The sequence below is a fragment of the Rhinoderma darwinii genome, chromosome 9, assembly GCF_050947455.1.
Source record: "Rhinoderma darwinii isolate aRhiDar2 chromosome 9, aRhiDar2.hap1, whole genome shotgun sequence".
In the NCBI taxonomy this organism is placed as follows: Eukaryota; Metazoa; Chordata; class Amphibia; order Anura; family Rhinodermatidae; genus Rhinoderma; species Rhinoderma darwinii.
The window spans coordinates 52,527,549-52,552,140 of NC_134695.1; the positions used below are offsets into that span (position 1 = coordinate 52,527,549).

Genomic DNA, 24,592 nt, shown 5'->3' on the forward strand with positions numbered 1-24,592 from the left:
CTCTCTCTGTAGTATGGGACACAAACACATCACATGCCTCTTATCTCCACTTCTCCCTGCACTCCCATGCCCCGCCTGTCTCTGGAGGGATCAGATAGTGGCGAGCTGTGTCTGAGTAGCAGACAGTGAATAATTAAAACACTACCTTATGCCTTGTAGTAGATGGTCATGCAAACAGCTGTAAATATAAGTAATGTCTATGAGGCAAGAGGAATCATGGGAACTGCAGTCCTTTACATAATAATACCACCCACAGAAAGCCCTTGTAGCATCAAAACAGAGATGCTGTACAAAGGTACTGTTATGTATTTTTTTTTTTTTTGTTATAAACTTGGAAAACCCTTTTAGGTACACAGATGCTTTCAGATGTGAACATTACATAAAATCTAGCAGGTAGATTATTGGATGTGTTTTCTGCTCCCTATTGTAGAGATCTTCCAGGGGTGGCAGTAACAGATGAGACCAGTATTCCATTACTTCTTATTGATACCGCACACTGCGGATTGTTTGAGATAGACATTGAAGATGAGCAGTCTAAGGGCAATCCAGGTAATGTCATATTGTACAGTATTACTCGCGTCATAGAAGAAAACTTTTGCTGAATTTAATATCCATGACTACATGCAATACAACCTACATTTTAACATGTTCAATATGTAAAAATCCTTTAAAGTAACTCTGGAAACTGACTTAAATGCTCAGAACAACACTATTATGCCTAGTGCTGGGCTTAAAGGGACGGTACGTGGCACAGCGATTGTCTCTGTGTTATGCGTTGCCCAATCGGACCCTGTACTAAGCATAACACATGATACCAATTAAGTCTGGTCCATTAATCCAGCATTTGCCGGACCCGACAACTTCTGGAATACCAACCTTTCAAGATTAATTTGATAGAAGGAAAAAAAAGGGGTGAGGGAAATAGGCGCTCCTCTAAGGTAAATATGTCAGACTCTGTACCATACAACAATCAAAAAGAATGGTAACTCACCTACTCAGGTTGTGCAGGATGGTCGGCACAACTCAATTGTAAAGCGTTTCACAGCAAATCACTGCAATGACCGTATAAGAACGACTTCAGCCGGTGATGAATCTGGTTTTGGGAAGAAAAAAATAAACAACTCCTAGGAGAGGCGCTCCCGTGTCCGTGGTATATATCTCTGGATGCTTCAAGGAGGTGAGATAAAAATGCAACATTTATCCTTGTTGGTAAAACCCTTAGGCATAGGAGATAAAAAGATATAAAATGAATAAAACGCGTTTGGATGCCTGATGAAGACACTAGTTCAAGGTCAAAACGCGTTGCAAACATTTTATATCTTTTTAGCCCCTATGCTTTTATCTCACCAGAGTCGTCTTCACCTACTTGAAGCATCCAGAAATACAGTATATACCACGGACACAGGAGCGCCTCTCCTAGGAATTTTCTTTTTACTTCCCAAAGCCAAGTTCTAGATTAATTAAAACATCATAGAAAATTGGCTAGAATTTCTCCTTGAAAATATCTACAAAATAAAAATGAATGGTTTTAGCTTTTTTTATCCCTTTTCTCCGACGATAGACCTAATGCAATATACATTTTGCAGTATTCATGCCATTTGAAGTTTCGTTTACTTTCAAATCTTCATAGCGTTGCTTTTGTTCCTGCCAGGTGAGGTGCGGCTGGTGGATTTACACATTCAGGCTCTGACCAGCGCTGGCTTGAAAGCTCGTGATATTGCGGTTATAGCACCTTACAATCTCCAGGTGAGGAGGAATATTTCCAGGTGTCCTTATAGTGCCATCAATGTTTTTTTTATGAAAACCCCTTTAATTTAGAGCAACTCTTTTCCCTAAATAAATATATCTGTACGCTTTTTAATGTAAACCATATGTTTACCTATGAACACCATTTTATGGTTTGCGTATACACCGTTCAGCCATAACATTAAAACTACTGACAGGTGAAGTGAATAACATTGATTATCTCATGACAATGGCGCCTGTCAAGGGGGCTTTATAAGACAGCAAGTTAACAGTCAGTTCTTGAAGTTGATGTGTTGGAAACTGTAAAATAGAGCAAGCGTGACTATGATAAGAGACCAATTGTAATGACTAGACTATTGCGTCAGAGCATCTCCAAAATGTCAGGTCTTGTTGGGTGTTCCCGTTAGGAAGGACAACCCGGGGAACTGTTGACAAGTTCATAGACACCCGAGGCTAATTGATGGGCGTGGGGAGCGAAGACTAGCTCGTCTGGTCCTATCCCACAGAAGAGCTACCGTAGTACAAATTTACTGATGATATTTAGGTGTCATAACACAGTGCAACATAGCTTGCTGCCTATGGGACTGTGTAGCCACAGATTGGTCATAGCGCCCATGCTGACCCCTGTCCCTGCCAAGGTTCCTAAAATAAGATTGTGAGTGTCAAAACTGGACCATGGAGCAATAGAAGATGATGGCTTGGTCTGATGAATCGTATTTTCTTCTACATCACGTGGATGGCTTTTTGCGTGTGCGTCGCTTACCTGGGAAGAGATAGCACTATGGGAAGAAGACAAGCTGGGGGAGGCAGTACCTTCTCTGAGTAAAACCTTGGGACCACGTGGATTTTACTTTTACACGTACCACCTAGCTTAACATTGTTTTAGACCAAGTACACCCCATTCACGGCAATGGTATTCCCTAGTGGCAGTGGCCTCTTTAAGAAGGATAATGCACCCTGCCACACTGCAAAAAATTATTAAGGAATAGTATGAGGAACATATAAAAAGAGCTCAAGGTGTTGACTTGGCTTCCTACTTCCCCAGATCTCAATACAGTGACTATGCTCCAGTTCCAATACTCATGTGCCTATTGTAGACACTTTTTGGCAGAGGACAGGGGTCAGCATGGGGTCTCTGACCGCTCTGCGTCTACACAGCCCTGCACTGTGTGTAATGACCCCTTTCTATCATAGTCCGCATCAACTTTTACAGCAATACAAGCTACAGTAATTCTTCTGTGGGATCGGATCAGGTGGACTAGCCTTCGCTTCCCTCGCAAATCAATGAGCCTTGGTTGCCCATGTTCCTGTCACGGGAAATCGGGTGTCGTTCTTTGCACCACTTTTGGCAGGTTCTAAAGAATGCATACCGGGAACTAAGTCATCTGAGATAATCAGTGTCAGTCACTTCACATGTCAGGGGTTTCAATGTTATGACTGATCGGTGTATATATTTACAGTATATATAATTAATGTACCTCAATGTAAGTTGAGTAACTTTGTAAATACATTGTATTATTTTGTGTACTGAACCCGCATAACAGCCTTCTTATAGTCTAGCATTGCACTCACAATCCAGAGCTGAAATCTTGCCGCATTCTTTGGTTTCTCATTGTTTTTACAGAGCTAGCTCTGAAGATCTGAATTTCAAAACCTTACTTTCCACAGCCTAAACTGTGTTCATATCATGCTCTTTGTTTACATGTGGCGTATACGCCGGGAATGCTCCAGGCGCATATACGCCAAACGTAGCCACAGGCGACCATTGACTAGATGCATGACAAAAGATTGTCCTTATGGCATAAATTTGTTTGCCATGCGCCAGCATGCGAATACGCTTTTCAATATAAAGGCAAAGAAACGGTTACCATACCATTGACGTTGCAACATCCCTTTTCTACACCAACAACAGTGTTGTGCCTATCTTGCACAAATCAAAAAGGTAAGCTTGGTCCTATAAATAGGAGCAATCTTACACTGTAACTACAATACTGTCCATGAAGCGCCATAACATTTTTTTAAATTTTTTTTTTTAGTATCCGTCAAGAGTTTACATTTACCGCACAACATGTCAGGAGATCTTTCTGGTGTACATGACGAACGTTAACCAAAAGCATGATGTGAACAGATCCTAAGCTGTTAGAAATCTGTCTGACAACAAGCGTATCGACTGATTTAATTGATAACTAGCAGAATTTTGAATGCAGCTCCAGGCTATAAAACGGACTGTAAGTGCATTGCTTTACTTTCACGCTGATCCTGAGTTACAGTCCGTTTTATAGCCCAGAGCTGCATTCATAATTCTGCTGGTTGTCAATGGAATTAGTTTACACGCTTGTTGTCAGACCGATTTCTAACAGCTAAGGATCTGTTCACATCATGCTTTTAGTTAACGTTGGTCATGTACACCGGAAAGATCTCCTGACATGTGCGGTGAGTGTAAACTCTTGACGCGTAATAAAAAAAAAAAAACATCTTGTCCAAAGTGGACTTCCCATTTAAAGTGAATGTCCACCTTTGCACACCATTTTTCAGTTTATATAGAGAGATACATCTACATTAAAACTTTGTAAATTCATTGCTTTACTTTTACACTGATCCTGAGTTACAAAGTTTTAATGTAGATGTATCTGTCTATATAAACTGAAAAATGGTGTGCAAAGGTGGACATTCACTTTAAACGGGAAGTCCACTTTGGACAAGATTACAGGACTTGCTGCTTGACCCCGGGGTAATCCGCTGTAAACTATTGGGACAACCATCAACAAGTGTTCAATTACTCTGCAGCACCATCACAGGGAAAATAAGGCATTACACAGGTCCCAATGAAATCAATGGGCTGTCCATGCATGCAGCCCTCAGTTTCATATTTTTTGCATCCATGATTTACATTGAGTAAGATTGGTACTTCCGTTAATTGCAATGCTCACAAATAATCAGATGAATGTGTTGATCATTGATAAAGGGGGTTTTACACTGGGCGATTATCGTGCAGACGAGGGTTCATAGAACGCTCATTGCCGATAATTGCCGTGTGTAAACAGGGCAGCGATCAGCAGATGAACGAGCAACGCACAATCATCTGCTGGTCGTATCGTTATAAAAAAGTCAAATATTATCGTGGTCGGCAGCACAACTCCCGGTGTAAACCGGGAGACGCGCTGCCGACATTATATTAACGTATGAGGACGAGCGATCGGAGTAGCGACCGCTCGTCCCCATCCATAGCTCCGTGTGACAGGAGCAAACGAGCGTCGATCAACGATGTCTCGTTCATCAGCGCTCGCTGCTCCGGACGATTATCGACCGATGTAATAGGGCCTTAAGACAGGGCTGTATATATTTATTTCTGTTTCTTATATAGCACCAACATATTCAACTTTAACTGTACAGATTGTCACCATTCACGTCAGTCCCTGTCCCCAATGAACCTCACAATCTAATTTCCCTAGCTCAGACACAAACCTACGAGAGACCATTTTAATAGGAAGCCAATTAACCTGTCAGGATGTTTTTAGAGGCTGGGAGAAAGCTGGAGAATCGTGCAGGGAGAACATGCAAGCTCTATGGAGGCTGTATGCAGGACAGATCCACTTTTTTTTTTTTATAAAGACTGACAGATTCCCACTTCTCGTTTCCAGGTGGATTTGCTGAGACAGTGTCTGCGGCATAGATATCCAGATCTAGAAATTAAATCTGTCGACGGATTTCAAGGAAGAGAAAAAGAGGCCGTTCTATTATCCTTTGTTAGATCCAATGCAAAAGGTCAGTGATCTGGTCACACGTGGGACAAGTTCACCCCAACCCAGCAAACGTTCTGATGTTTTCCACTACGGTCTGGAGCAAACACAAAAAGATTTACCCCACGGAAAATCATTTGTATGGTGAAAAGTAGCGTAACAACGCATTGCCTCAGATGTTTTTCTTTCTTTGGACGATTGTGGTGCTTTTGGTAATGTACAAATTGTAAGGCACACTTAAAAAGAAGCTGTCGACCGTTTTGAGGCCCCCTTAGGGGAGGTCATTTTAAACGTACCTTTTTTTTTCTCGCTCATGCACCTTTTCCCGACATTTGATTCCCCAGGCGCGGCGGTCGCAAATGGCATTGTCTGCTGGGAGTAAAAGCTCTAGCGGCCAATCCTGAGACGGCTATAGCCGTCACTCAGAGTAGAGGGGCGGGGTTTGCAGCGTGCAAAGCAGGAGCTCTTGCACATTGTGTCCCGTCTCAGCGGCACTTGCAATCGGCAGCCAGGGGAAGTAAGCGTCATTGTATGACCGAGTCAAAAGGTAGGTTTACGATGCCCTCCCCCTCTCCTTTATCGCTCTGTCAGCAGTGGTGAGACCACAAAACTGCTGACTGGTTCCCTTTAACAAATGACATGTGCCTTTTGCAATTAATTATTTTTTTTATAGCTCCTTAAATAAAATAAAAAAGCAATATATATATATTTCCCTCATGGTGCATCATGGTCCTTCCTATTCTACAACTAGCAATATTAATAATGGATGTTTTCTTCTGGTTACCATGGCGACATCCAGGGACCCGTATAAACTTCTTAAGTAATCGTGTTCCTTCCATTAGTGATTTTACATCCGTTTGCTTGAGGGTCTATTAACACGGTTCAGTCGTATATACTGCGATTTGATCGTGACGTGTGAACAGACCCCATGTGTACCAAATGTAATGTGGTAAATTAGTATATCTAGTATAGATGGTAGGAGTAATAGCACATATACAACATGCTGTATAGGCATGTTCCTGGACGTAGCCGTGGTAACCAGAATGAAAACATTCGTGGATCTGGAAAATGATGCACAATAGAAAAAAGGTTTATATTACTGACTAATTACCTTAGCACTTAAAGGAATACTCCTGACAGTTTTTCCTGCAATATTGCTTTAATGGACTTATTAATATAAAAAAAACTGTTCAGACCCCCCTTTAAATATCTGTATTTCCAGCTTTGATCCGCACATGTCTTTAGAGTATTTATTTTCGCCCCATCTAGGCGCACATATATTTTGGGTGTTACTATGTCCAGAGATTGGAGAGCGGGCATATATTTTTGCCCGGATTTACCTGGTTTGTAAGGTAATTGTGGTGCTGAAGGGTTAAACGTTTAATGGCACTGACTGCAATAGATTGTGTTTCACTCCTCCTTGTATAGCGACTAAAAATACCCTCTATTATAGGTGAAATCATAGAGTGGTAAACCTTGTAATCCTCACCGGCATCAGTGAGCTTTCCTCATGCACATCATACTTTTAGTTACAAATCTACGTATTAAAGGGGTATTCCCACCTTAGACAATTATAGCATATCCACGGGATGTGCCATAAATCTTTAATAAAAAAAGTAAAAAAATGCAGGTTACACCTCTGAGACCTCCCCACACCTATCTCGAGAATGAGGGTCAACCAACCCCCCATCCCATCTGGAAAGAATGAAGAGGTGTGCGTGGCTCTAATTTTTGATTCCTATCAGAGTTACGGAAGCAGCCAAGCTGTTCTCGAGATTAGTGCTGGTCCCAGAGCTGAGACTTGCATCTATCAGACGTTTATGGCATATCCAGTGGATATGCCATAAATGTCTGAGGTGGGAATAACTCTAATATGTATTCAGATGGTTCTTACAATTGGATTCACCATTCAAACTGTCAAAAACAGGAACATCTCAAAAAAAGGGAGAACTATCTATCTATACATCACATATCTATCTATCTATCTATCTATCTATCTATCTATCTATCTATCTATCTATCTATCTATCTATCTATCTATCTATCTATCTATCTATCTATCTATCTATCTATCTATCTATCTATCTATCTATCTATCTATCTATCACATATCTATATCTATCTATCTATCTATCTATCTATCTATCTATCTATCTATCTATACATCACATATCTATCTATCTATCTATCTATCTCATATCTATCTATCTATCTATCTATCTATCTATACATCACATATCTATCTATCTATCTATCTATCTATCTATCCATCCATCACATATCTATCTATCTATCTATCTATCTATCTATCTATCTATCTATCTATCTATCTATCTATCCATCCATCACATATCTATCTATCTATCTATCTATCTATCTATCTATCTATCTATCTATCTATCTATCTATCTATCTATCTATCTATTATACAGTATATCTATCTATCTATCTATCTTGAGAAAGGCTCTAGTGTTTGGAGCTGAAACGTCGCACATGGGGCAATAAAGTACCTTCTTTTTCACTTTAAACCACGGTGTGTTGCCTGTTTTTGGATTGCTATCTATCTAATATACAGTACAATATCTATCTATCTATATCTATCCAATCTATCTAATCTATCTATCTCATATCTAGATGGATAGATACCTTGATCAGGCCTGGACAAATCTTACCCAGGTCTAGAAACTAGCTCAAAAGTGCCTGTTATAGGACAGCTCTACTTATATTTATAAATGGGTGGTGTCATCTGAGGCATACATTAGCCGAACCTGATCCCCAAACGTGGTCTGAACCACATGATAATCTTTTTTGATACCAGTTACAATATTACTGTATAAAGAGTTTTCCTCCCAGTTAGAATATTAACTCATATGAGTGATTTTGTTTCTTTATAGGTGAAGTGGGATTTTTGGCTGAAGAAAGAAGAATAAACGTAGCCGTTACCCGTGCCCGTCGTCACGTGGCTGTCATTTGTGACTCGCACACTGTCGGGAACAACAAATTTCTCAAGGACTTGGTGATTTACTTCACTGAACATGGAGAGGTCCGGACTGCTTTTGAATACCTTGAAGACATCATCCCTGAGAAGTATTCCCATGACAATGAAGGTTCCTCTAAAGAAGCAGATGTTAAAAAAGACAATAACGCCCAGTCGAAAAAGTCTGGGGCTCCAAAAGCGGGCAACCAAAAATCCAATAGTATTGCCGACAGTCAGTTAAAAGGAAAGGATACGGCAAAGTTGCCAGATTCTGCTGGAAACAAAAAGAAGCGTATGAACTTAAGCGTACAAGCAGAGGACACTTCCAACAGGGACAGTCTAAGGAAGACCATTCATGAGTTTTTAGAAGATCATAATAAGACTCAGTTAACCTTCCCGTCAATGCTCACATCACATGATCGATTGCTGGTTCACGAGATTGCTGAAGAATATGGACTGCAGCATGTTAGCACCGGAGATGGCAGAAATAGATGCATCTCCCTCACCAAAACCAAAGCAATTTCAGCTGTTCCTGAATCTCCAATAATGGGTGACTCCACCATTCAGAAAAATTTACAATCACAGACAGTGGAAAAAACAGTAAAGCAAAAAGAGGTCGGCCGCGGTGTGTCCTCAATCAACGCTGATCTGAAGCACTTACATATGGAAAGGATGCAGAGGGAGAAAGTAGAACTTGAAGAAAGGAGGAAGAAGGAGGTCACCGAAAAGAAGAAAACGGATTCTAAAAGTAGGTTTCTTCCATCCTGCTAATATAGCAATGGGCAATTTGGCCTCTGTTGTCTATAACGCCCAAAAATGTAATTAAAGAAAAAACGTCTCTGCGCTAAAGTCCCTGAGCACTGATCTAAAAGCTTGTTGCTGAAGGGGGGCACTGTACGTGGTCTAATGTCATCGATAGCACCACCAAATACACAGAATTTCACGCAGTACAGATGTGTCCTCATATATCATGAACTCTCAAGACCCTGTTCATGACATATACATTAATCGGATACTATTGCAGTCTATGGGTGATGGATGCCGCTGTTAGTCATCCGTTTAACGATTACGTCTCCTATAGACTATAATGATATCTGTTTAACGTATTCGTCATGAAAGGCTATTGAAAAGCCCATGACGTAACTGTTAAACGTATACCTATGACGTAGGCTATACGGTGGCATATGTCACCTATAGGCTCCCATTTAAAAAAAGGTATACCGCGCAGTGTACGTTTTCTTGCAGGATCCATCGAGATGGAAATCATCCTAAAAAAAAAGGTGTACCGAGATAAACCAGACCGACAGAGGCTAAAAGAACACACTTTTGGCCTCTGTTGGGCTAATGGAGCCGTATGGACATGTTTAGTGTGGCCGTCGGCAGCTTTCCCAACGTCCACGCTAAACGTAGGGCGAAAACGGGATGTTCATAGAGCCTAAACCCAACATATCCAGAGATGTGTTGCGGGACATAATAAACCTTTTAGAAAAATTTAAACCTCCGACGGAGGCCTCTGATGGATACCAGTTTATAGACTCCCATGTTAAAAAAAAAAAGTAGACATTTAACATATACAATTTTTTTTACTGGATGCCTCAGATGGATACCATCTGCCGCCAATAGACTCCCATGTTAAAAAAAATATATATATATATATACTGTGTGTATATATATATATATATATATATATGTGTGTGTATGTGTATATGTATATATATGTATATAAATATATTTTTTAGATTTGTATTGAATTGGTATCATGACAAATTGTATCAAATAACGCAATTCAGGAAAAGTTAGGGGTGAACGCGTCTGTATGTCAAGAACAAATTTCCTCCGTGTGCTGCTTCTAATCCTGCATTCTTTTTTATTCTGAACAGTTATAAGTGGATCTGACCAGGATGTTTAAAGGGAAAGTCCACCTTCACAACAATTCTTTTTTTTTTTTTACTGATCCATTACATCTAATATGTAAAATGAAGCAACTTGTAAATAGTCTTAAATAAAAAAAAAATCTATCCCTTTTTAACAGAGCAGCTCATATGACACGGACACGTCACATATCACAGTTTTTCATTCGTTTTATATTGTTTATTTAATTTCCTGCCTATACATCTCCTAAGGAACTTTCCATAAGATGAGAAAACAAGAAAAGATTTCTAGGGATTGTCCATAATTAACAAAAAGATGGCTGCTTTTTTTCTAAAAACAGCGCCACCTGTTGTCTGGAATTACAGCTCCATTGAAGTGCATGGGACTGAGCTGCAATACCACACGCAACCTGTGGACAAGGGTGGAGCTGTTTTAGGAAGAACGCAGCCATGTTTTTATAATCCTTGACCACCCCTTAAATAAGAGTAAATTTAGGATCAAGCACCAGTACACCTTAGTTGTGTTTTGTATGGTATCCATTATCATTCATCTCTTCTTTACACGTGGCCTTTTTATAACTTTATTTTTAATTTTTATTTTTGGTGGGATTTTAAGAGCCTTTTTTTCTGTCACAGGTAAAAATGATATTAAGCCAGAAACCGAGAACTCAGACACAGACAACTTTGATGCACTCATCGCGTCTGCAGTAAAAGCCGACAGAACATGCGGTTTTGCTAAATGCAAGTCGAGCGTTGTAACAGTGGGAGATTTCTGCATACACTGCAATAAACGCTACTGCCTCAGTCACCATATTCCAGAGGTAAGTAATGTTATGTATGTGTAGCCCTCCTGCAGTACATTAACGACCCTTTCACTTGGAGAAACGCGTCAGGTCCCTAATGGTGTAACTTGTCGTAATAGATCTCATTGACGTACTTAGGCGCCACTAACAATTTAAGTCTTTAATGGGAATTACTTCTTAGAGTTAACATTATCCTTAATCACAAAAGCTTCCGTAGTAATCTTACAGATTTTTTCGCTAGCATCAATAATTTATTTAGCTAGTGTAAAGTTTAAAGGGGTTGTCCAGGCATGGGGCGGTTTTTCATACTGATGACCTATCCACAGGATAGGTCATCAGTATATGATAGATAGGAGTGTGACACCCGGACCCTGCACCCATCAGCTATTCTGGCTGCTGTGGCTGGTGTTGGAAGCAGATGGCTCCGTACATTGCATAGCACCCGTGATGCAGCACTGCTCTTATTCACTTGAATAGGAGCAGAGCTACAGTACTTCAGCACGTCCGCTGTACTGTGACCAGAGCCGTCAGCTTCTGGCACGGACATCTAGTGCCCCGAGGCAGCCGGAACAGCTGGGGTCTGGGTATCAGACCCCCACGATCATATACTGATGACCTATCCAGTCTGTTAACATGGAAACTCATAGGTCTGCATAGGAGCAGTAGAAACCAAATGTTTTTCGGGTTTTTTTTCAATATAGAATATTTGCAGATTTGCTTTATTTTTCCTTTTTGGATGAATTGGAACAATAAAACATTTTTATTGTAAAAGTAGACAATCCCTTTAAACGGAAACTGACTCCAAACAGAATTTAGGTTAATTGTATCCATTACAAAATAGATTTGTCATATCTGTCCTAGATCCTTTTATAAATAGAAGCCATGACCGCAGTATAAACCGTCTTAATGTAGGAGAGTCTACACCTGAATTCAATTGTGACAGGAGAACCTGGCCAGGAATTAAAGGGGTTCTCAGTTTTTGACTATCACTTTTTGTTGCAAAGACCCCCTGAAAATAAAGTGTTCACAAATTTTCCCACTCCTGGGTGCCCCAGCGATCGGCTGTAATCTGCAGCGCAACCTGGCAGCACATGTTCTGTTTCACCACAAGAAAAAGGAAGCACTTAAATCAATGGGCTGTCTCTGTATTGTATGGATATGTTGGATCCTGCAAAGGCGGATGCTTTTTGTTGCCGCTCTCCACTCTGGATATTTGAAAAGGACCCCCCTTTATTGAAGGGGTTGTACAGGATTCGTAAAACATGGCTTCTTTCTTCCAAAAACAGCGCCACACTTGTCCATGGTTGTGTTAGGTATTGCAAAGTATTTTTGAGTGATGAGAATTAGTGTTTGAGATTATGATAATGATTATTCCAGCAGATAAATGCTATAAATTCTGGCAAATCAGAGGCATTTGAGGGCATTGTTAAGCAACACTGGCACATGTTGTTCCCTGCCAAGACCGGTCAGGATAATAGAAGGAGTTAATAGATGTGTCCTGGTATGCCTCCAGTCCCGGTTGAGTAATAGATGCCAAATCATGTGACTTGTATAAATGCCTACGGGCTTGGAAAAAGCAGCTGTTCCCAGCGTTGTCCTATGGGAATCCTAATTAGACCATGTTTAGTGGATAACCAACTAATCCTACATTAAAATTCAAACCAAAACAATCAATTGGGTTTCTCCGTTATTCATTTATTATAGTAATGTGGTTCCTATTTCCCGAAATCACTATTGTGGTGGATTTAATAATCTTGCAGAAAGGACAATACATTCTGCTCTACTGCACCGTGGTTATGTATGCCAAGGGAAGAAGCGACACACTGCACAGAGATTCAAATAGAAAATTCCCACTTTCAACATAGGCGTAAAGGGACACAAAGTCTGCCATACCTGTGTTTGCTGCGCCGTTGAATGCAGTCTATTGTTCTCTGTTATCAGCTGTTTCAGACTCATGAGCGCATGCCTGTAATGCTCTTCAATGGGTTACTGAGAGGACACGTCTTCACCATGATTATTTTACTTTATTTAGGGCCGTTTTACAGAGGCAAATTATAAGGCAAACGAGCGTTCATATGAATGCTCGTACCCGATCATTGCCCTGTGAGCAAACGCACGTTCATCGACTGACCATTTACTTTATGCAGCAATAAATATAATCGTTGTCAGAAGCACATCGTGACATGATGCAGGTGCCTGGGGACGAGCCATCGTAGTAAGGAGCACTCGTCCCCATACATAGCTCCTTTCGGAAAGAGCAAACGAGCGCCGATCAACGAGCTATTTGGTTGATCGGTGCTCGTTTTTACGGCCAATATTGGCCGGTGTAAAAGGACCTTTAGCCTCCTTGTTTGCGGTATATTTTTTTTTGGGGGGAGTAACCTCTCACCACGACTAGATCCCTTTAGATCCGATATTACTCAATAATGGTGGTAGATATACACATCAAGTGTATTTACCTAACTGGTAGCAAGAAATATTCCTACAAATAATGGTACGTCGGAGACAAAAGTACAGACCACACTCCAATACTTAACTTATACTAACCTACAAAAATGAGAGTGCAGAACAGTCGTTTTAAAAAGGTATATCTTTAGGGCCTGTTCACATCAGCATCTCTTTCCGTTTTTTTATGTTTGATTAAACTTTAGGAATAAGGCTATGTTCATCAGCGTCGCTTTCCGTTGTGGGCTTCCGTCTGAGGTTTCAGTCGGGGGGAACCCCCCCACGGAAAGGCTAACTGAAACCTTCGCTTCCGTTTGCATCACCATTGATCTTAATGGTGACGGAAATTTTGCTAATGGTTTCCGTTTGTCACCGTTGTGACAGGGTTCCGTTGTTTTGACGGAATCAATGGCGGAGTTGATGAAGCCCCTCAACGGAAAGCGACGCTGATGTGAACACAGCCTTACTCCTAAAGTTTAATCAAACATATAAAAAAAGATGTGCCACAGCACAAACAGAACAGCATCCATGACACATAAATCACAATCATTGTAATGCTATTTATTTTCTATCTATCTATCTATCTATCTATCTATCTATCTATCTATCTATCTATCTATCTATCTATCTATCTATCTACAGTGAAGGAAATAAGTATTTGATCCCTTGCTGATTTTGTAAGTTTGCCCACTGTCAAAGACATGAACAGTCTAGAATTTTTAGGCTAGGTTAATTTTACCAGTGAGAGATAGATTATCTAAAAAACAAAACAGAAAATCACATAGTCAAAATTATATTTCTTTGCAGTGTGCACAAGTATTTGATCCCTTTGGAAAACAAGGCAATACTTGGTGGCAAAACCCTTGTTGGCAAGCACAGCAGTCAGACGTTTTTTGTAGTTGATGATGAGGTTTGCACACATGTTAGATGGAATTTTGGCCCACTCCTCTTTGCAGATCATCTGTAAATCATTAAGATTTCGAGGCTGTCGCTTGGCAACTCGGATCTTCAGCTCCCTCCATAAGTTTTCGATAGGATTAAGGTCTGGAGACTGGCTAGGCCACTCCATGACCTTAATGTGCTTATTTTTGAGCCACTCCTTTGTTGCCTTGGCTGTATGTTTCGGGTCATGGTCGTGCTGGAAGACCCAGCCACGAGCCATTTTTAATGTCCTGGTGGAGGGAAGGAGGTTGTCACTCAGGATTTGACGGTACATGGCTCCATCCATTCTCCCATTGATGCCGTGAAGTAGTCCTGTGCCCTTAGCAGAGAAACACCCTCAAAACATAATGTTTCCACCTCCGGTGTTCTTTGGGTCATAGGCAGCATTTATCTTCCTCCGAACACGGCGAGTTGAGTTAATGCCAAAGAGCTCAATTTTAGTCTCATCTGACCACAGCACCTTCTCCCAATCACTCTCAGAATCATCCAGATGTTCATTTGCAAACTTCAGACGGGCCTGTACATGTGCCTTCTTGAGCAGGGGGACCTTGCGGGCACTGCAGGATTTAATCCATTACGGCGTAATGTGTTACCAATGGTTTTCTTGATGACTGTGGTCCCAGCTGCCTTGAGATCATTAACAAGTTCCCCCCGTGTAGTTTTTGGCTGAGCTCTCACCTTCCTCAGGATCAAGGATACCCCACGAGGTGAGATTTTGCATGGAGCCCCAGATCGATGTCGATTGACAGTCATTTTGTATGTCTTCCATTTTCTTACTATTGCACCAACAGTTGTCTCCTTCTCACCCAGCGTCTTACTTATGGTTTTGTAGCCCATTCCAGCCTTGTGCAGGTCTATGATCTTGTCCCTGACATCGTTAGAAAGCTCTTTGGTCTTGCCCATGTTGTAGAGGTTAGAGTCAGACTGATTAATTGAGTCTGTGGACAGGAGTCTTTTATACAGGTGACCATGTAAGACAGCTGTCTTTAATGCAGGCACCAAGTTGATTTGGAGCGTGTAACTGGTCTGGAGGAGGCTGAACTCTTAATGGTTGGTAGGGGATCAAATACTTATTTCTCTGTGCACAATGCAAATAAATATATATCATTTTGACTATGTAAATTTTCTGTTTTTTTTAAATATAATCTATCTCTCACTGGTAAAATTAACCTAGCCTAAAAATTCTAGACTGTTCATGTCTTTGACAGTGGGCAAACTTACAAAATCAGCAAAGGATCAAATACTTATTTCCTTCACTGTATCTATCTATCTATCAATCAAATACAATGACTCTTTAAGTAGGTATTTTTGAACTAGGGAGCTACGCTAAGGAGGGGAAGCCCCAATATTTAAAAAGGCTGGGAGTGTTTGAAAAGTTTACTGTTAGGTCCCAGTATTTTATAATTACTCCCCTAGCAGTCACTATTTATATGGGTAGGTTATATACTGCTTACCTCTGGGATCCCTCCCTCACAGGAAAATGAGGATCCCCTTATGGCCAATCAGCCGAGAAACGTCTTTCTTAAATGGGGCTGTGCTAGAGGTTCTGGTGGTGTCCAGGTTACAAAGATGGGATGGAAAACCCCCACCAAACTGTTTTTTACCCAGGGGCCCCCACCAATCTTAATTCGGCTAAGTATTTTGGAGTATGGGGAGCTGTATGTAGATATGACTGTGGTGTCTGCAACTTCACCACTGGGAGGCAGGACAATCCATAAGCAGGAGATTAAAGAGGACCTGTCACTGAGTTATGCATGTTGAACTGGCTATCTGACCTGAATAGCGCTGTCTCTCTGATTCCAGCGCTGTTTTTCTTTTTTTTTCCTCGACCCCCTCCTCGTTCCAGAGATATGGGTCACTGTTGTGTTGGCTTCCTCTATGCTAGTTTGCTGTAATTAGTCAACAGGGTGTGAACTACCCTCAAGCTGCCTAGTGCTGATTGGTCAGCATCAGAGGCAGGGAAACTAGCTCCACCCCGTTGGCTAACTACAGTAAATTAGCATACAGGAAGCCAACACAACATTGGGTCATATCTCTGGAAGGGGGAGGGGGGGTAAAAAAAAAATGCGGCGCTGGAGACAGCCCTACTCTGGTCAGTTAAGCCGTCCAACTTATGTGACCTAGTTACAGGTTCTCTATAAAGGGTTTTCGAGGATATAACATTGATGGCCTTCAATATGTTATTGGTTGGTGTCCAACCCCTGGTACCCCAACAGCACCTGCCGTAGCTCTGCGCCCCCTTCACGGCAGCACAGACATCACCAGACTCTCTTCCATGCAGTTGTCTACTACTGCAGCTCAGACCCATTCACTTGTACTGCAGTCGCTGTGCAGATTATATTGTCCATATTCACTAATTACTCCTAATGAAGTACGGACCAAGTGACTTGTCTGCATATCTGCAAGTGGTAGTCGAAAAGCTGCTATCAAGACCGCTAATTCAACCGTCTTAGAAATTGATCATCCATTTGAGCACTACTATGGGCAGCGCTATAACTATATCTGGGAGCATGTCCCCTCACATTGATTCTGCTTGTCTGAGACTGCGATCTCAGGAAAGGTTCGTTCATCATGTCATCCATTAGATTATGCTTCAGCTTGCTGGTGTGTTCCAGATACTATCTGAAGGGGAATTGTGAGATTGGTACATTGCTAGCGTACCACACAGGGATGAAGACAAACTGAACGAGCCTTGTCTGATCCTGTCACACATTACGATCAGTACGAGACCAAACAAAAGCTGCAGAATATAAATGTTTTGGAAGCTGTCCAGACACGCAGATAACTCAGCGGATGACATACACTCATAGCAAGTAGTGTACCCAATAAATTATGTGTACACCATCATAAACGACTGCTTCGCTCAAGGCGGTTCTTCTCTGGTTAGTATGATCGTCTTCGAAAGTGTAAATGGCAGCTTAAAGTGTGGCTATTTACTTTTTTTAATCTGAAAAGCTCTTTTTTTTAAACTTAAAAACTCTTTGAGTAATATAATATATCTTTATTTGGGTTGGAGCTATGTTTTTCTCTTCCAGAGCTCTAAATTTTACTGAAAACAGTCGCAACTTACATAATAAAATTCTTACTTCCTACAGCCCCCACTAGGGGGAGCTCAAGAGCTTACTGGAGACTGGTTTATTCTTTTTTGGAGTCGCGTTCTGCTGTGTGGCATTACTGCAACTTGCACGCAACTTAAATGTTATCCTATGAGACAGGAAGTTGCAAGAGACCTTACCCCAATAATAGCTCTAGCATGGATGGATTTTTGTGAGTGCTGGGGTACAGTGAGTTCCTTCAAATAGTCCTGGCGCCTGAATAATTGTCCTTCCAAAAGCTATCAAGCTCAATTTCGGGGACCAAGAATAGTATGGGGGCATTCGGGTACCCCTGTCTTAGGCACTGAGCGAGTTACCACCTTGTCCCTGTTTACTCTTTTCCACTGATGTCCCTGTGTAAGGTCTCTTGCACACGACCGTTGTCCCACTCTGGCCGTTTTTGACAGCATCAGATTGGCATCCCGATAGTCTTCACAGACACATTCACTCAACGGGTGAATCGGGTCTGTGAAAAATGATCCGAGGAAAGATAGAACATGTCCTATCTTTCCTTGGATCACTGACGGGACTCGTGCGGCACACACGGTCGTGTGCATGAGCCGTAAGTGTTGCAGTAGTTCTTTTATTATATTCATGAACCAGGCAGCTCAGGATGAACAGGGCTATAGGTCCCTAACAGATGGAGGATTTTGCATTGCATGAAATGTTAAGAAAAAAAAAGTACATTTGAATTGGAAAGGGATAGTCACATTTTACTTCAGAAACGATTTATCAGTAACCAACGCTGCATCTGTGTCTGTAATTTATGTTGGTCTCCTGAAATAGCTCTTTAAATTCTCTGTTCTTTCAATGCATATCATTGTTTCTAACCTTTTTTGTTTGCCCCGAACACTGAATTAATTTTCTTTTGAGCATTTTTTTTTTTAATAAGGAAAAGTCTGTTTAATATGAAAGGTAATAACGTTTCAGATTAATATACAGATATTTACAGAGTAATATCCTACCCATCCATTCAGTGGTTTATTATTGTCATTCTGGGAAATCAGCATGGGCGTCTCATCCCCATTCAGAACACGTATGCATCATGGAGCGAGCCATATATCAACACAAGCATCGCGCTCTGAGCGCCACTCGTATTGATGTTCAGCAGAAATACAAAGAAGAAAGGAACTTTAGTACTTGAATTGCCTAATGGGCTGTCTGACTTATCTTATCCACATGGTCTGTTAAAAGGAGACAGGACATTGAGCTTGTAAGACATTCATATGATATGGTTATGTTTATAGGGTCACAGCCTATAAAGTAGCCGCTTATAATAACCTCATAAATACACTGTATGTCCAAAAGTATGTGGACGCCTGACCATCACACCTGCAGTATGTGAACTTGTTGGATATCCCTTTCTAACACCATGGGCGTTCTATGAAGTTAGGCCTCCTTTTGCTGACATAACTGCCTCCTCTCTTCTGGGAAGGCTTTCCACAAGTTTTTGGAGTGTGTCTATGGGAATTTTTGCCCATTCATCCAGAAGAGCATTTGTGAGGTCAGACAGTGATGTTTTACGACATGGTCCGGCTTGCAATCGGCGTTCCAACTCATCCTAAACTCCTCACACCAAGTCTTTATGGACCTCACTTGTGCTGGAACATGAATGGGCCTCCCCCAAACTTTTGTCGCAAAGTTGGAGACGTACAATTGTCAAAAATGTCTTTGTATTCTGTGGCATTAAAGGGCTGTTCCAGGACTTGATGAACTAGCCTTGTTTAAAGAGACTCTGTCACCAGATTATAAGTGCCCTGTCTCCTACATAATCTGATTGGCGCTGTAATGTAGATAACAACAGTGGTTTTTATTTTGACAAACGATCATTTTTGAGCAAGTTATGAGCAATTTTAGATTTATGCTAATTAGTTTCTTAATAGACATCTGGGCGTGTTTTTACTTTTTACCAACTGGGTGTTGTACAGAGGAGTGTATGAGGCTGACCAATCAGACCAATCCGTGACCAATCAGCGTCACTGACAATGAGAAGTGTATGACACTGATTGGTCACTGATTGGTCACTGATTGGTCAGCGTCATACACTTCTCTCTACAACGCCCAGTTGGTAAAAAGTAAAAACACGCCCAGTTGTCTATTAAGAAACTAATTAGCATAAATCTAAACTAGCTCATAACTTGCTCAAAAATGATCGTTTTTCAAAATAAAAACAACTGTTGTTCTCTACATTACAGCGCCGATCAGACTATGTAGGAGATAGGGCACTTATAATTTGGCGACAGAGTCTCTTTAGGATATAGTCCAGTTATACTCTCCCGCTCAAGCTAACATCGAGCACGGAGAGCTGCTACTGCATGCTGGGCCGCACAGTTTCCGTGGCAATCATATGACATTAAGACTGTTGTGCATGTGTCCAAATACAATTAAAGTTAATTAAAATTTAACCCATGCACGATACTTCTTAGGCATCGTACAGATTGCCACGGCAACTGTACCGTCCAGCGTGCAGGAGCGTCTCTCCGACCTCCATATTAGTTCGGGTGGGACCATATAACTGAACTGACAATTTGAAGTCAGAGCTCTTCAGTACAACCTCTACTGCTGCCAATTTAGTCTATGGAGATTACGTATGGCTGTGTGCTGGATTTCATGCACCAGTTTGCAATGGGTGTGGCTGAAAAACCTGAACTCAATATTTAGTAGGGTTGTCCACATTTATTTGGCCTTATAGTGTATGTATGTAAATGTTTCAGAGGTACTAAGAACTGGAGATATGTAAGATATGAGTGATCATGGGGGGGAAGATTTGTTCCTGTGCTTTCCATTAATCATCCCAGTGAAGACCACTACAGTCAACCTCAAACTAAACTGAAATGGCTGCATAGAGGGAGCAATAGTGTAGACACAAGATAGATTTCAGGTTTACTGTCCCAATAGGAATAAAGGTGTCCTCAATACAAAGAAGCCATGTATACGTATACATTAATGACTTTATCGTACTATTGCTGGTATTGCATCTCAGTATGAGGTTGAGCTGCAATAACAAACATGTCCTATGTACAGTGGTGGGGCAGTTTCTGGGGAGGGGAATACTTTTTTTTTTTTATAATCTCATACGTCTTTTCTATTTTCAAGAGCGATGCTACTATGAATAAGCCAGTGTTCACCAAATACTGTAATGTGAGTCAGAACTGGAGATATCATTTAATTTATATTTCCACCTTTGCTCAATATTAAATAATTGAACATCACTACTGTTTTACATATCATGATGTTACCATGTAAGAATATTGAATGCAGCCTTTCTTTTTTGAGCAGATTAGCCTTAAATTAGGCCATCAATGTTTTATTGGTGGGGTCCGACGGATGGGTCCCCAGCCAATCGGCATAATAAAGGGCCTGTGGTGCTCCAGCTCTATACATACAAGTATGGCTGTGCTTGGTCCTGCGGCTGAGTCCTGTTTACTTCAATAGGAATCCGCTGTAGTGCCTGTATGGACGAGCTTCTGTGCCTGTGTAAGCAATAAAGGAGCACCGTGGCTGATTTATTCTGCTGATAGGCAGGGGTCCCGGGGGTCGGACCCCACTGACGAAACATTGATGGCCTATCCTAAGGTCCTGAAAACACTCTTCTAATACTGACGCAGTGTGGCGCCAGGGTCTCTACACACCAGTGTGTGCCAGATTTATCAACATGGTGCATACCCAATTGATGAATATTGAATAGGCTAAAAAAAAAACAGCCTTCGGTGGAACCTGGTCGTGTTTTCCGCAACTTTCTATAAACAAATCACGCTTGGCGCATCTTTCAAGTTCTGCCCACTTTTCTACGCATTTGTATGCGTGAGAAAAAGTAGAGCGAGGGCTTCATAAATATTCTGATTGGTAAATCTGCCCCTTTTTGTTGTTGATGTTTTATATCTTTCTTCTTTAGGCATTTGTGCATTAAAAAAATTCATCATGTATTTGTTTTTAGAAATCTAGGATCCTGGTTCCAACTTTTGGAAAATACATGTTGATTCCATTACATGTTAATGATGTCTTCTAGGTACATGGCTGTGGTGACCGAGCAAAAGCAAAAGCACGAACAAGAATCAGCCGGGAAGGAGTGATTTATGCAGGAAGCGGACACAAAGACCACTCAATAGACCCAACAAAGAAAGCTCATTTACACAGAAGACTAGATAAGAAAATTAATGAATTATCAAGCCAAAGAAAAGTTAAGAAGGAAAAGTAAATCATTTTTTTTGCAATAAAAGTTAATGATTTGACATGTTCCCTTGAAAATGGTTAATTATTTAGCACAATGGGTCTTGAAAACCCAATAGTGAGTTCTACACGTCACTCTATTTTTCGACTGAAGTACTGCAGTTGGTGACTTCACATTATCACTGAGGATATCCACGCTCTGGCTGCAAATAAAGGGTCTGTTATTTTCTAGAAACGTTTCTTCTCTTGTCCATAGGCATCTGGTACTGCCGCTTAGCCCCATTTACTTAAAATCTGCAATACCGGACACAGCCCACAGACAAGAGTGATGTCGTTTTTTTCGAGGGAAAAAATTAAAAAAAATTAAAAATTGCATATAACTTCTTTAAAGGCAAGGTCCACCTTCACAACCAGCCGCCTAGCAGGACATTTTCGAGCACTTCATGCTTCCCTCTGCTGACAAGCTTTATGGAGATGCTGATTTCATTTTCCTGCGGGACTTGGCACCTGCCCACACTGCCAAAAGTACCAATACCTGGTGTAATAACCACAGTATCACTGCGCTTGATTGGCCAGCAAACTCACCTGACCTAAACCCCATAGAGAATCTATTGTCAAGAGGAAGATGAGAGACACCAGACCCAACAATGCAGACGAGCTGAAGGCCGTTATTAAAGCAACCTGGGCGTCCATAACACCTCAGCAGTGCCACAGGCTGATCGCCTCCATGCCACGCCGCATTGATAACACCTCAGCAGTGCCACAGGCTGATCGCCCCCATGCCACGCCGCATTGATGCAGTAATTTATGCAAAAGGAGCCCGACCAAGTATTGAGGGCAGATACTGTACATACTTTTCAATAGGCCTACATTTCCGTATTAAAAATCAGTTTTGAAATTGGGCTTATATAATATTGTCATTTTCCGAGACACTAAATTTTGGGTTTTCATTAACTGTTACCATAATCATCAACATTAAAAGAAAAAAATGCTGGAAATAGATCACTCTGTGTGTAATGAATCTATAGAATGTGAGTTTCACATTTTTAATTGAATTACTGAAATAAATTAACTTTTTGATATTCTAATTAATTGAGAAGGACTAATATGTATGTATATGCGTGTGTACGTATATACATACATATATGGAGGAGATTATACAGCAGTATTGAGCAGTGTAGCTGAGAATCCAGCACTGTGGTGACATAGAAATTTTACCAGCAGCCTGTGTCTTTCTCACCCTGCTTCCTCCCCCTCCATAGACTTTCATCTTTCATGCAGCGTGTCTGTTACTGACTTCTTTCTTTCTTTCTTTCTTCTCCCTTCTCTGCTGCCTCCTCCCCTTTCCATAGACTTTTATGCAGTGTGCCCCCTCCTGTGTATTTTGCTATTTCTGTGGTTCTCCAGCATATTGCTCACAAACTGAATGAGCTGAATAACGATAGCTTCTAATACATGTTGTTATCTGGCTGTATGAACTTTTTAGGATGCCTGGCTAAGGCATCATGGGACATGTAGCTGCAGTGATTTCTGCAATCAAAATAGTATAGAGAAACTTTATTATTTGCTGGATTATTGACTGGATTGTTTAAAAAAACAAGTTAGTGGGGGAATGGCATGGGGGAAATTAGAAGATATATACTTTGTCTTCTTGAGTTTCTCTTTAAGATTCCTTGATGGTCTTCAGTTCTATCTGAACTGTTTTAAAATTCAGCAAGCTTAGACTTTACCTCAGTGGTTTGATCTCTGCTTTCTGATGTCAAAGTTCGAGAAATTGCTCTTTATTTCAAGCTGTGTCAGACGCTGGGGATTTTTATCCTGAATCAATTACTGTTGATATGTAGCACTTGAAGACAGGTGTGTACAGACAGGGCCACTATCCGAAATAGCTGGGCCTCATACAGGCAAGTGATCAAGGATCTATTAGGTCTATTAACCTCCACCTTGTAGCCTTTTGCATTTGGTGGGCACCTTAGGAAGGCTATTATACTTCTCAATCGCAGTGACCCGCTGATTTTGGCATGAAGGGGAATTATTTGATGTTTATGCAGCCCCTCAGGCCCATTTAGCAGGTCCTCAGGGGTGGGGAGCAGAATACTTTTTTGGGCCTGTGCATTTAAAGAGGCTCTGTCACCACGTTATAAGTGCCCTATATTGTACATGATGTGATCGGCGCTGTAATGTAGATTACAGCAGTGTTTTTTATTGAGAAAAACGATCATTTTTGACGGAGTTATGACCTATATTAGCTTTATGCTAACGAGTTTCTCAATGGACAACTGGGCGTGTTTTACTATATGACCAAGTGGGCGTTGTGGAGAGAAGTGTAAGACGCTGACCAATCAGTGACCAATCAGCGTCATACACTTCTCCCCATTTACACAGCACTATGTGCAACCACATACACACATATTAACATTACTGCAGTGTCCTGACAATTAATATACATTACCTCCAGCCAGGACGTGATGTGTATTCAGAATCCTGACAGTTCGCTAACACAATCCCGACACTACAGCACAGCAAGCGTAATCTCGCGAGATTGAAATGACAGGTTACATCGTAAACGAGATTACGCTTGCTGTGCTGTAGTGTCGGGATTGTGTTAGCGAAGTGTCAGGATTCTGAATACACATCATGTCCTGGCTGGAGGTAATGTATATTCATTGTCATGACACATTAGTAGCGTTATAGTGTGTTTATGTGGCTGCACATAGCGATATAGCTATATTGCCATCTGCTGTATAAATGAATGGAGAGAAGTGTATGATGCTGATTGGTCACTGATTGGTCAGCGTCCTAC

At 41.1% G+C, this 24,592-nt stretch overlaps 1 protein-coding gene across 1 annotated transcript in view; it reads left to right on the top strand.

Annotated features, from left to right (window-relative positions):
- Positions 1–21,856, top strand: part of IGHMBP2 (immunoglobulin mu DNA binding protein 2) — a 48,213-nt gene extending 26,357 nt beyond the window's left edge. Inside the window, exons 10-15 of the mRNA XM_075837704.1 lie at positions 431–549; positions 1,652–1,746; positions 5,388–5,511; positions 8,381–9,211; positions 10,971–11,155; positions 21,629–21,856. Of these exons, the coding sequence (XP_075693819.1) occupies positions 431–549; positions 1,652–1,746; positions 5,388–5,511; positions 8,381–9,211; positions 10,971–11,155; positions 21,629–21,817 (1,543 nt within the window). The 3' untranslated portion in view covers positions 21,818–21,856. The remainder of the gene's footprint in view (positions 1–430; positions 550–1,651; positions 1,747–5,387; positions 5,512–8,380; positions 9,212–10,970; positions 11,156–21,628) is intronic.
- The last annotated feature ends 2,736 nt before the right edge of the window (positions 21,857–24,592 follow it).